The 14,079-nt window shown below is 35.9% G+C and overlaps 1 protein-coding gene across 10 annotated transcripts in view; it reads right to left on the bottom strand.

The window, feature by feature from the left end:
- LOC106871672 (peripheral plasma membrane protein CASK) overlaps window positions 1-14,079 on the bottom strand; it is a 516,651-nt gene that overhangs the window by 353,746 nt on the left and 148,826 nt on the right. For all 10 annotated transcript variants that reach the window (XM_052974602.1, XM_052974597.1, XM_052974599.1 and 7 more), the window contains 4 exons: window positions 10,292-10,397; window positions 8,953-9,030; window positions 8,178-8,353; window positions 2,801-2,976 (listed from right to left, as the gene is read on the bottom strand). In XM_052974602.1, the coding sequence (XP_052830562.1) occupies window positions 2,801-2,976; window positions 8,178-8,353; window positions 8,953-9,030; window positions 10,292-10,397 (536 nt within the window). The remainder of the gene's footprint in view (window positions 1-2,800; window positions 2,977-8,177; window positions 8,354-8,952; window positions 9,031-10,291; window positions 10,398-14,079) is intronic.

The following is a 14,079-nucleotide window of genomic DNA, read 5'->3' as shown; positions in this document are numbered from 1 at the left end:
ATATATATATATATATATATATATATATATATATATATATATACACACACACACACACACACGTTTATGCATATGTGTATATATATATTTATATATAATTTACAGATATACATATATGCATGTATGTATATGTACATGTGTCTACACCCACACATTATCTGTGTGTGGCTGTGTGTATTATATACCAATATAGATATATTACATCATGCCTTCTAAATAAAGTTTTTCAGCCACCATACAAGTGATGATTGCAAAAATCCACAAAATCCTGGTATTTTCTGGACCACACAAAGTTATATAAAGTATTGACGGATCAGTGGCCCTGTGGCCCACAAAATGGAAACATCAAAGCCTTGTCAATGAATGCGGTGGATGCAAAAAGGAAAGAGCTACAACCACGGATGTGTGTGCGGCGTGTGGGAGGGGGTGCCCATCGGTTTGTTTGTATTTGTGTCCTGTGAAAGTTGTTAGGTGAGAACAGTGCCATTATGCAGATTTGAAGATGGAGCAGTGGGGAATAAGAGATCCCTTGCTTGGAAAACCTGGAAAGGATTAGTGGTGAGAAGGGCATCAGGCTGAAAACAAGGGCTTAAATAATGTATTTGTCTAATCCATGCTAACATGAGAAAAGGGATATAACATGAACAAATGAATATCAGAACTAAAAAACTGCCTCAATCATTTTCTCTGCTGTATATCATATACATACATTATATATACATATGCATATATATACATATGTACATACACACACGCACACAGACATACATATCTATATACAACCATATATAATGTATGGATGTCTTTATGCATATGTGTGTGTGTGTGTGTGTGTGTGTGTGTATTCATATACATACATACATACATATATATATATACTACCATATATGATATGTATGGATATGTTTATGCATATAGGTGTTTGTGCATAAACACACACACACACACACACACTCTCTCACACAACTGGTGCTCCCACCACATCGACTGCCACCGCTGCCACCAAAAATTTTGCATATCTTAACTGTTCCACTTCCAGAATGAAAACCTTAAATTTTCAAAATTATCAATCAAACATTTATTTATATATGTAATTGTACCAAAAGATATAAACATCTATCTATAAACTCTGCATGTAAATGTGTGTGTGTGTGTGTGTGTGTGTGCCAACAGACGCATATATAAAGATTTATACATAACCCCCTGATATAATCTGGACAGATCTGTAACAACCATCTTCTCTGGTTGTTAATCACATCTAAGACTTATCTTGATCATATCCTTTATGACTTGCCTTACTTTCATGAGACACTCTGCATTCTATTTTACCAATAATCAACCAGCACCCACAGAACATTGGTTTGTTTTGTTTGTTTTTTTTTTATTTCCAGAGTATTCTAAAGAAACTGTTTTCTTTTTATTCTCTTTGCCAGTGATATTTATTGTCAATCAATTATAAGAAAGTAAAGAAAAAAAAAGAGAGAGAACACGGTAAGATTTATAGCACTCGTATTGTTTTTTTTAGGGTTTTCTTTAAAATACTTTTACATTGATCAGTTGATATTGTTATTGTTTTTTTTTTCTTTTTTGGTTTTACCTTTCTGTGAATGAGCAGCAGGAGATAGACAAGATGAACATGCAACATGTAGCTAGGAACAGGCCATACATGAAGAATCTGTAACATTGCCAACATTTTTATCAAACTAGACATTTTGTATTAATGAGAAAATCTTTCAAAGAAACTGCCAAATGTGCTTATAAAAAGGTAACAAACAGATGGACTCATCGTATTAATTTACCGATTCTTTGAGTTGGTTCCTGCATTAGCTGTGTGTGTGTGTGTGTGTGTGTGAGTGTAACGTTTTGGAATAAGTCCCAATTTGGGAGAGAACATTTTATTGTGCAAATGTTGTTGTTTTTTTTTTCATTTATTTATTTCCTTATATATTTCTGTTTTCCGTCACTTTCCTCTCCATCACATTTCACTCCCATTTACACTCAGATCTCTTTTAAATATTCTCAAATATATTCACTGATAACATTGTCTGAGATAAACAAGCACCAGGTGGCCTGCTTTGGATCCATTCTAAATAGATTCAGCTTCAACTGAAACAATAGGGAAATTTACCGTTTTATCATTCAATGCTTAATAGAATAAATACCAGTTATGAAAGTGGGGTAGATTCAGTCAACTTTACCCTTACCATCCATTACTCTGCTGCTTCCATCAGACATCAATATGTAGAGAATGGTAAGAATGATGAAGATGGTTGGTGGAGTAGCATTGTTGTGGAAGGATAAATACTGAGTAGATTTTTGGTTCAAATTGAACTCTGTCATGTCTAATGACACTATACCACACACACACACACACACACACACACACACACACACACACACATTTTGCCTCTGTTTTCCAAGTTTGAATGAGACGAATGGGTTATCACGGCTCAAGTAAGTCAGTTCTTATTCAAAGTTCCTCTCCTGGATGGGTCGGGAGACTACATGTCACATGTGCATACAATTTTGGGGGCTGGTTTCTCTGGCTGGAGACCTTTCACTTCACTAACCACTTTCATTTCTGAAACGTGCGCATGAGTATGTGCGTGTATGCGTGCAGGTGTGTGGGGGGGGGTGCATAGATGCATACATTGCATGCATGCATGTGTGTGAGCATATATCTACGTATAATTTCATAAGACTCTGTTTAATTTTTGTGGTCTGGATTTATCATTTCTCTTCAGTAAAGAGAAAAAAGTAGAAAAAAAACCCAAAATGAATGAAAGAGAATCATAATTACATGATATTTTCCTTTGATAATCATCTTCTGCAACCTTTCTTTCGTTCCATAAAACGGTGGGTAACCTGCCAGTAAAATGAACAGCATCAAACCACATCCCCACACATCCACTGGCTTCCCATATTCTTCGTTTTTTACAACTTCTGGTGCCATATAGTGAGATGTGCCAATGCGACCTTCCAAGAAAAAAAAAAAAAAGAAAGGAAAAACAATATTAATGATTATTTTATTAAGTTTAAAACATTAAATTTATTAAAAAGAAAATGATCTTTCATTGCTTGAAATGACAAGAAAAATGTAGAAATGTTTTTGAAAGTAAAAACTTTGTGGTCCCTTGTTCAGTAAAACATCAACAGTGGCACACATTGTGACAGAATGTCCCAAGTTGGCCCAGGAAGAACATAAGCAATGGAGGTACGACCAGGTTGGAAAAGCCTTACACTGGAAACTGTGCCAGAAATGAGGATTTGAAGTTGGAACCACATAATACAAGCACCGAGCTGAAAGAATACCGGAGCGGAAGAAATGGAAGACTTTTGTGGAACTTTCTTATTCAAACGGACAAGAAGTTTGGAAATAATAAACCAGACATATACACATACACACGCGCACACATGCACATACACACACACACACACGTATGTATGTCTTTGCATATATAACCCTTTCTTTTTTGCTATTCTCTCAATCCTGATACTTTCTCCTCTCCCTCCCTCTGTACTGCATATATCATGCACCCAAGCACTTATGGTGCATGTGAGTTTGCACACGTGTGTGTGTGTGTGTGTGTGTGTAACCACCTCTCTTTTAGTTATTCTCTCCTCCCCCACCCCAACAGTTCTGGTTTCTAATCATCTCTGCCTCACTTGTTTCAGATCAATGACATAACAAATAAAAACATAAAATAAAATTTTAAAGATTTCAGTCGATTATTTTCAAGAAAATCTCTTCATTTTAAAAATAGAACAGAAAAAGATCTCAGACAGAATATTTCTACAAATTTATGTTTAATCACATGATTGTTTTATATATTACTACATTAAAATAATATTATTACTACCTTAAAATAAATTTCACGTTCGTTATAAATTAATAGTAATTCATTTCTTTAAAATTTCTTCATCAAAAATGAATATTTAACAAAAAAGTTCAATACTTGATAAAAAAAAGTTGAATATTTTTTTTTTATAAAAGAATCATTTCTGTTTCCAATATTTTTATTGTATAAAAAAAAGCAAAACTTTTTAACAAGCTTCAAAAACATTGAAGTGTGAAAGTTACCTGAATGTTGATGAATTATAAAACATTTCTGCAATGATGTAAGATGTTGAAATAAGAAATAAGACACTTCTGCTATGACGTAGATGTTGTACTCAGTGTAAGCTTTGGACACAGAAGAGTAGTGATATCATAGGAAGGTTAACAGACAAAAATAGTCTGTGTGTGTGTGTGTGTGGCAAATATATGGGTAGAACAAGCACTAAAAATATGCAGAGAAGAGACTTGCTCAAGGGCTCAGGAGGATCATTAGAAGTAGTTGATAGTCTCTGCTACCTAACTGACCAAGTTAGCAATGCAGGAAGATGTTCTGAAAGCATAGTTGCTAGAATACAAAGGGGCTGAGCAAAGTTCAGAGAGCTACTACTTTGTTGGTAACTAAGGGCCTCTCCCTCAGAGTGAAAAGCAGATTGTATGATGCCTGTGTATGTACAGCTGTGCTGCATGGCAAGGGGACATGGCAAGGGGACATGGCAAGGGGACATGGGCTCTGACTGCAGAGGACTTGTGAAAGCTTGAAAGAAACGAAAGCAGCATGCTCCAATGGATGGGCAATGTCAGTGTGCACACACAACAATGCATAAATTAGTTAAGAGGAAAAGTGGTTATAAGAAGCATCAGATGTTGTGTGCAAGAGAGAAGACTGCGCTGGTTGGGTCATAAGATGTGTATGGATGAAGGGAGCAGGGCTCTAATTGAGAAAGAAACCTGTGGAAGGGGTATCCCCCAGGAATATGTGGGATGGAGGATGGAGTGGTGAGAAAGGATCTTCAGACACCGGGTCTCACTGAGGAGTTGACAAGGGAGCTGGACTTGATAAGACATCAAACTGTCTTCCATCGACCTAGGCATGTCTTTTATGGTCGTGCTCCCTATTCCAGACGAGAGGTCTTTGTCTTGCAGGTACTGGCACCATGTAAAAGGCACTCATGCCAGTACTGTGGCAAATGCAACGGTGCCAGTAGCACATAATAAGCACAAGGCACACTCTGATAAGTGGTTGGCATTAGGAAGAGCATCCAACCATAGAAACCATACCGAAACAGACAGTTGGAGTCTGGACAGCTCCTGTCAAACTGTCTAACCCATGCCAGCATAAAAAGCAGACGTTAAATGATGATGATGATAATGATGATGGATTATAAGTCAGATCATAGAAGTGAGATAAGATAAGAAGAATTGCTGGGAAAATCAATAAAGCTAGTGATCATCTATAATCAATCAGCTTAGAAATCAATACTGAGAAACTAATTTTTTTGTTTCTTTTTTTATTTCTTCAGTAATGAAAGTGCAGTAAATAAACCTGTATTTGTCATCTCACGCCACACAAAAGATTCACCTTCCTTTCATTGTAGTTCGAACAGAGAATTACAAGAGTTTGATCAAAGAACTGCTTGGTTGAATGTTTGGTCGACGGAATTGATCAATGATAGTTTTTATTATCAGAAAATTAGCATTTTAGATATATCTGTGTGTGGGGGGGGGGATGGATAGATAGAGATAGATAGATAGTGATAGATAGATAAATAGATAGATATGTGTATGTACAAGGCATGCCATCTTCTATGATAATGCTACAATGGAAACCACTGCATTTTCTTAACAGGTGAATGGTGCACAAGACCCCATCCTCTCCATTATTGGTGCCTTAAAAATATACCCAGTCCCCAGAACAGAGAAATGAGCAGAGGAAGAATAAAGTTGTGAAGTTCCCTTTAATTCTGTTTCTCTGAAGATTATTGAAACCTCCTTTGGTGTTGGAGTCGTTAAAAAAAGCAGCCAATACAGTTTGTAAAATGGTTGGAGACAGGAAGGGAAGGCAGCCACGGAAAGCAAAGGAAATGGTTGAGAATCAGTGTTTAGGAGTAAATAAATCCATCTAAGAATTGATGACAACCCATGATGAGCCACTGAACTCATCCTTTTCAGGGAAAACAGACATTAAATATGATGGTGTGCATGTGTGGGTGTATGTGAGTCAAGGGTGCATGCATGTGATGGCATGTATGCATATCTGTGCTATGTCCATATGTGTGTGACAAGGTGAATGTGTGATGTGCATGTAAACATGAACGCATGTGTATATATATATGTGTATATATAAATACACGTTCATGTTTCAAGGATGCAATTCTGCACCAGTGTGCATGCAAGCTTTCCTCTGAGAGTGTGTGTGTGTGTGTGTGTGTGTATGTGAAACGAACACAAGAAGGAATGTATTTATAGACATGACAGTTCCCATATTGAAGCAGCAGGTATTGATTAATTCAAAAATCACTGCAATATGCTGACATTTTAATCACGTAAGGAATCCAAAACAACAACAACAACAATAATAATAAACAATTTTAAAATAAAAAATAAAACACATTTGCTGTATTTAAGTGAAGAAATGATGACAAATAACACAGAACAGGATTACAGAAACACACACAAACACATACCTATATTCACACACAGACACACAAACACACATGCACATACACACAAGCTCGCACACACACACACACACACATAGACACCTACCCGTGTATATATGAATGTGAGAAAAGGTTTTAGAAATCTTTGATGTAAGCACAAATGATCAATAATTTTATTTCAAGTCAGCCAGAAATCACAAAACAAAGAAAAAAAGGTGAAGAAAGTCAACCGAATCTCATTCTTTCTCCTCCTCTTCTGCTTCGTATTTTTGGGTTGTACCTCTTCATAAATGATTGACAAGTATGAACACGACAGTTAGGTTGGGATGATATAAGAAGTCTATGGAATATAATGGCAGCAGCAGCAGCAGTAGTAGGAGGAGGAGGAGGAGGAGGAGGACTCCAGAAAACTTATATGTGAAATAGTTAACTTTTAAAAAATTTATTCATGTCACAGCAAGCACCAGTATGCATATATGCGAGTGCGTACATAAATATATGTACGCACATACATACACACACACACACACAGTGGATGTCCACTTGTGTGTTCTGACTTACGTAGGCATTGTCCACCTGTCAAGTTAGTCATAAAGTACTTCCAACATGTTCGTTCTGTACAAATCCTTCTCACATCACCCCCCATTACCATAGAATTTTTAGAAAATGGTTTTTAAACGAAGGAAACAGTAAGTCAGTCATGGTCACATAGAGTTGTGAAACGTCTAATATGGCTTGACCAGCACTTCATTGCCCTGTGACAGTTGACAAAGGGTGACATTAGCATGTTGTATCATCATCATCATCACAGAGAGCATTGATGATACAAAATGTTAGCTGTACCTACCCATGGTACCTATTTAAAGTTAGGTCATTCAAAAGGTGAGTGTCTTGGAGAAGAACTCAATACTGGTGGGAAGACAAATTGTTAATGCTTTAACTTCATTATTGATAACTTAGTAACTGGGACATATCTACCCCCCAGTATCTACCCCCAGTATCTACCCCCAGTATCTACCCCCAGTATCTACCCCCAGTATCTACCCCCAGTATCTACCCCCAGTACATGACTGCTTTTATATTTATTGATTACTAATAGAATATTACAATTGGCTGTAGATAATGCTTAAAGAAATATTAAGTCTCGTTCCTAAAAGCTGGGAGTTCAAATCCCACAATTAACACCCCTCCAGCATCAATAAAGTCCCAGTCTAGTATTGATACAACCCCACCTTCCCACTCTCCTATGCTCTACCAATATTGTGGTTGCGTATCTCTGAGAGAAATCTCTGTTATATCAAGTTTGAGACTTTACTGTTTTTTGTCTGGTTGTTCTGAATTTGCAATCTATTCTTGTTCCCCAATAACAATAAATTCAGAAATTGTGTTCCACTCCTTCCATTTCTACCAAATTCCTTGTATTTCATTAAATTTTCAATCCAACAATTTATTGTAATCCACAGTTTACAGTCATCATTTTATATTTTTCCCCAGACAGTGTTACACAAGACCAAACCAGCGTTTCATAAGAATTTCCCCTTTAATTATGTAACATAATTTATACAGTAACGACATGTTTTATATGGTAATGACATTGTTTTATATAGTAACAATATTGTATTATATCGTAACAACATATTTTATACAGGTAGAAATACAGTATTTTAACAGGTTCTTACCTGCAGAAACCTTGCCAGTCTCATCCATTTGAATTGCTACACCAAATCCTCCAATTTTGATAGGGGCCGAATTCTCTCGAGTCGATAACAAAATACAATGTGGTTTGAGATCTCGATGGATGATGTCATTGGTGTGACAATACCTTAAAGCTTCCAACATTTGGCGCATATAATGACTGAAATTAGAGAATGGAATAATAACTGTGTATACGCATATCAAATAAATGCACAGACACACACACACACACACACACACACACACACACACACACACACACACACATTATAAATGTATGTTGAGTGGGACTGTATTCCCTGGCCGACAGTGCTGCCAGGCAAAACTTTAGTTCTCAGTCAAACAAATTTTATAATAAATCTGACTCAACTTTCGGTATTGAGTCTCCTCATCAGTAAATATTTTGTTGTTTGTCTTCCTTTTAAATAATAACCTTAATGCAACAAACACACACACACATAACAGAGAGAGAGAGAGAGAGAGAGAAAGTGAATGTAACTCGTTTTGCATTCGTACAAGCAAGTATATATATATATATATTATATGCAGAAGACATACAGACATCCATACATACACACACCCAACCAGATGTACAAATGGATGAAAGAATACTCAACAAGATGTTGTAATAGAGTTTATTCGCTAAAAGCAGAGGATTCATTGTTTGTTTATTTGTGTGTGTGTGTGTGTGTGTGTGTGTGTGTGCTTGTGTGTGTTTGCATGGGATTTGTGACAAAAATAGCAACAAAAACTAGTTACCTAGCAACAGCTTCACTGTAAACGAAACCTGCAGTAGCTTTCTTCACAATTTCAAAGCACAGATCTGACCCCTCCATGCTATAAAAAATGTAATTTAAATAAATAGCAGGTTCATTGTTATAATTTTGAGATAAAACAGTGAAGGGAAGATGAGAGAATTGAAAGGTGGTCTGTCTATGGCCCCTATCTAGTTTCTTATGCCGCACAGGACCCATAATGCAGTCAGTGGCTCAGTACATTTAGCTGTAATTAGGCACCACAACTCAGACACTCCATAAATGACAGAAGGAATATGTCAAACAAGTGAGTATGATTAACAATGTTCACATCCTCCTCTAAGTAAGTTCACATCCTCCTCTAAGTAAGAAGGAACCGAGAGGGAAACAGTTCTCGACAGGAGACTCAATCACCTTGATCTGCTTTTAATATTGAACGGTGTATGATAGAGGTGAATACACAGCATGATCCCTATTAAACTCATGGGAATGGTAATGCTATGTAAAGACCCCTTCTCAAACCTTATTAAATACACCTACAGACACAAAAGGGTGAAACAAAGAATGAATTCTCCTTTCCACCAAATTTGTAAGAAAGGAGTGAAGTCAGTTCCTTTACCTTCTTAGATTGGTTTTAATGTTGGGGCTGTGTTCAGGGCCCTTTAGGAGTCCTTCAAGATCAATGAGCTGATGTGGCTAATGTTCCTCTTATACAGAATATTACTGGTATTTGTGTGATCAACCTTAAAATGAGCCAATGGAAGTGCATCTATGCAGTCAGTTGGCTTGTTAGAAATAGTAGCTGAACGCCCCTCAAAGCATACCCTGCTATCTTCAAAAATGAAAGAACACATTGGATGATGTGAGCTTAGGTACTCTTCACTTGAAAAAGAAAAGTATGGTCATAGCTGGAATGTCTTTGATCATAAATTTGTTCCCACAGGGTCTACCTAGGGTTAAACAAAAACAATCCCAGAATGATGGAATGTAAAAGTAACTGCAGCAATATTTGAACTTGGCTCTAAACCAACAGAAAATGGAATATTTAGACCAATATTCTGCAGATCATTATTAATGATGTTCTGTCATGATAAAGTAATAAACAAAGATGTGGAAATAATTTAAATTTTGAGATATTATTATTAGTGTCAAAACATCCACAGAAAACATTCATTTGAAAATAGAAAACAAGTAAATGGTAAAACTCATTAATCTACAGTCATTAAATCTGCAGTCATCAAACAATCTAACACTGACCCCCCACCCTACACTCCACACCTTGTTAAAAAAAATTAAACACAAATATTCAGAGGAATCAATAGAAAAGGAAACACAGAACTCACAATTCGAAAACCATATAAAGCATTCCATCAGCACTGTATGTGTCAAGTAGTTCAACAATGTGAGGATGTTTTAACATATGACAGATGCTGGCCTCTCTTTTTAAATCTGAAAAATATCACAAATATTATTCAATGCTGTCATCAATAAAATTTATCGATTTTCAATTTTTAATCGAAAACATCAGCAAGGTAATAAACTAAATGTTTAGAAGGGGTAGGGGATTATATTTGTTTACAATGTTATATTCCTGCTAGGGGTTCACTTTGACTTTTAAGATATGCACAAATACCAGTAATATACCAGGACCAATCTAAGTCATGAGATGATTTTCCTATAATTTTGTCTGTTTAGCAGTTTTAGAGATCATTAATCACTTGTTTTTTTTTTCTTTCAAATGAGCATGAGTTAGACAAAGAAATATCATTAAAGCATTGTTTTACTGCTGCATGCATTTCCTGTCACTAACCCTTAAAGGATTTTTTTTGAAGTAAGGAAGATTTTCATTCCACACATCATTGAAAGTGCAGACCAACTGGACGACCAAATGACAGAAGAGAAGAGCAAACATGGACCATGTGATCAGAGAATGTGAACATTTGCACAGACACATACATGCACACATGAACATACACATATACACACACACACACACACACACACACACACACACACGTGTAGGTACAGAATGACCAAATGATTAAAAGGTTCACTTTCCAACCACAAGGTCCCAGGTTCAATCCTACTGCATGGAATCTTGGACAAATGTTTAGTGGTTAAGGTGCTGCACTCGTGACCATAAGATTGTGATGTCGATTTCTGGGCCAGGCATTGTGTTGTGTTCTTGAGCAAAACATTTTGTTTCACATTTTGCACCATTTCCACTCAGCTAGCAGAAATGAGTCATGCTGTGACAGACCCATGCCCCATCCAGGTGGGGAGGGGAAATATATATGGCACAGAATCCAGGAAACTGACATGAGCCTAAGACACAAGAAAACCCTTTGATCCTTTTAACACACATGCACGCGCACATGCATGTGTGTGCATCTATCTACCTTATGTCAAGCATTGATGCTTTGTTTGATAAAGCAAAATTTTGTTGTGGAGACAAGAAGAGTGAGATTTGATTAGTAATTCTACCAATTCTAGTGACAACTAAACTGAAGTTCATTCAGTGTCTCGTTAAGCAAAGTGTTAATTACATGCACCATTTCAAAAGGTGATTTCTTTGGATCTTGTCAGAAATTGTTTCAACTGTGTGTGAGAGGACAAAAAGCAATTTGTTGTAGCAGAGGTCAAAGTAAACTAGGTCACACAGGTGAAGTGTATTACTTGAAAACCATAATTATATACCAAAGTAAACCAGGTGACCTCAGTGGTGACTGTGAAATACACCTAATTCACCTGTACAAGTAAAGTTGGGGATAAGACAAAGAAAATTAGAATCAACTATCACCTACTTCACCATTTTCATCAAAATATTCCTGGTATTCAGTGGAATTGTCAATATTTCAACCTAAGATATATGGATCCATTCTTAATTCCATGCCGGTTGTATTCTGTTTGGTTCCCACTAACGTGACAACCCAAACCATCTTGAAATACAGTTCCGACATAGCTATTAACACGGAGAGTAAACTTCAATTTAGTCAGAATCATTCTCTCAATGAGAAATAAGATACAAATCGTTAAGCTGAACAGCGAACTGGCTTCTGGAATCCCATTCTTCAGACAAACAAGAATAGAATATGTTTCTGAAGACAGAGGCTATCCTTCAGGGAGGACACATTTTGAGATATAAAACTTCTTTGCAATGTTTTAATTAAAAAAAAAAAAAAATGGTTTCTGTTCTTAATTGAAAATGTTTCAAATACAGTGAAACAAAAAACAATATAGAAACATAAAGTCTACAGCTGACCAAATTATCTTCAGACTTGTCTGGTTATTTAGTTTGTTTCCACAGTTACAAATGTATGGTAGAAGCTATCTAAAGTGTTTCCATAGTTACGAATGTATGGTAGAAGCTATCTAATGTGTTTCCATAGTTACATGTGTTAAGGTGTAACGATCTGATTTCCTCTGTCTAAAATATCCACCACTTTAAGCTGCAATTATTGACAGGTTTAAATCCCCAAACTGTGTTTGATTCTAAAGAAATCCAGTTTAGTTGCGAAGACGGCTAACATTTGTTTCCATGATTTATTCCAAAGTGAATTGGAGCATGTTGCTGTTTTTCAAGATGAAAGGTTTCTTAAAAGCGAGTAAATTAATGAGAAAAGAAAAGCCAACATGGAACTGGCGCTGCTTCAGCTATAAAATGAGATGTTAGCATATTATACAGAAAGCAAAGTGGAATTAAGGTGAGAGGAAGAGGAGGACGGGGAGGAGCTAGTAAAAGTGAAGTGCATTTGATGTGTATTGGCAGCTTCCATGTTTTCAGTTTGTTGTGTAATAGAAACAGTGTAAACAGTTTGGGCAGAGGTAGAGAAAGTTGGTTGAGTGTATCTAAGTCAATAAACAGTAAAATATAGATGGGATTCTTTGAGAGTAGGAGAGTGTCATGGAGCATAAATGAAATGCAAAATTAACCTGTTTAATAATGAAACAAAATGAACTTCATTAAAAAGAAGAGATTTAAGGAGATGTGTGTTGAAAGTATGTTTATTAAACAGATGTTTAAGTTGGGAGAGAGAGAAAACGAGAGCTAAGTAATTGAAGTGTTGTTGCTAATGTGTCGTTAAGGTAACTGTTTGTTAGTGATAAGTCAGAAGTAATCCTTAGAATCAATGAGATAATAAAAATAAGTTCAGTTTTGGCTTCCAGGAAAACTGATCAACGAATAAATTGATTTTAGATGCCTCAAGATGATTTTCAGACTGAAACAGCTTCAATACAAACATAGATAGAAACAAATAGAAAAGACTCTGTGTTCATGCAGCGTAGCCTGCATGTGTGCATGTGGCTGTATTTACACACACACACACACAAATGTGTGTGTGTGATGTTCACAGATTAAAAGTGTATACAACATACAAACAACTTCCAGGCAGGATAAGACATCTCTGATGCATGCACATACATATACACACACACACACACACACACATCAATTGATGGAGGTAATGATGTTCAAAAAGTGTAAAATGAGTTTAATTAAAGCTGAAGAGTTATTAATTGCCAAGGATAGAGAAAAGAAACTAAAATCAAATGAGAAAGACATGGAAAGAATTTGAAAATGCAGAAAGAATGGCAGACTAACAGATAAAATGTTGTTAATGTTTACAGGAAAATAATTTATTTTCTAACTAATACCTATCAATGATTCCACAATCTTCAATTTAACCAATTAAATCTTCTTCATCAACGGTAGTTTACCATTTCACTCCTCAACATCATTTTTTTTTATTGTCCTTCATGAACACAGAGTTTAAATAGATTTTTATACAACATAATCTACAACATAGTCTATCACTTCTTTCAGCTTTACCATTCCTTAATCCAATCCTGATCTGTCAGTCTTTTACCAGTTGCCATCTTAGGACCCATCAAAGCTATAGAACCTTTTCAAATTGATCCCTTCACATTTGTCTTACAATTGTAATTATACTGACCTGTTAAATTAACTTCAAAATTTGCAATAATACAAAAAAAAAAACAAACAAACAAACATGGTAGCATTCTGTCCTAAACAGAAAATTGATTCTTTCAGAGAAAAAAACATAATGGTGAAATGAAAACAAAAACTGAAAAAAAATGATAAAAAAACCATGATTTCATTATCAAATTA

The sequence above is a fragment of the Octopus bimaculoides genome, chromosome 18 (assembly GCF_001194135.2).
Source record: "Octopus bimaculoides isolate UCB-OBI-ISO-001 chromosome 18, ASM119413v2, whole genome shotgun sequence".
Lineage (NCBI taxonomy): Eukaryota > Metazoa > Mollusca > Cephalopoda > Octopoda > Octopodidae > Octopus > Octopus bimaculoides.
The sequence above is the reverse complement of the archived record's forward strand: the minus strand, read 5'-3'. Positions and strand labels throughout refer to the sequence as shown.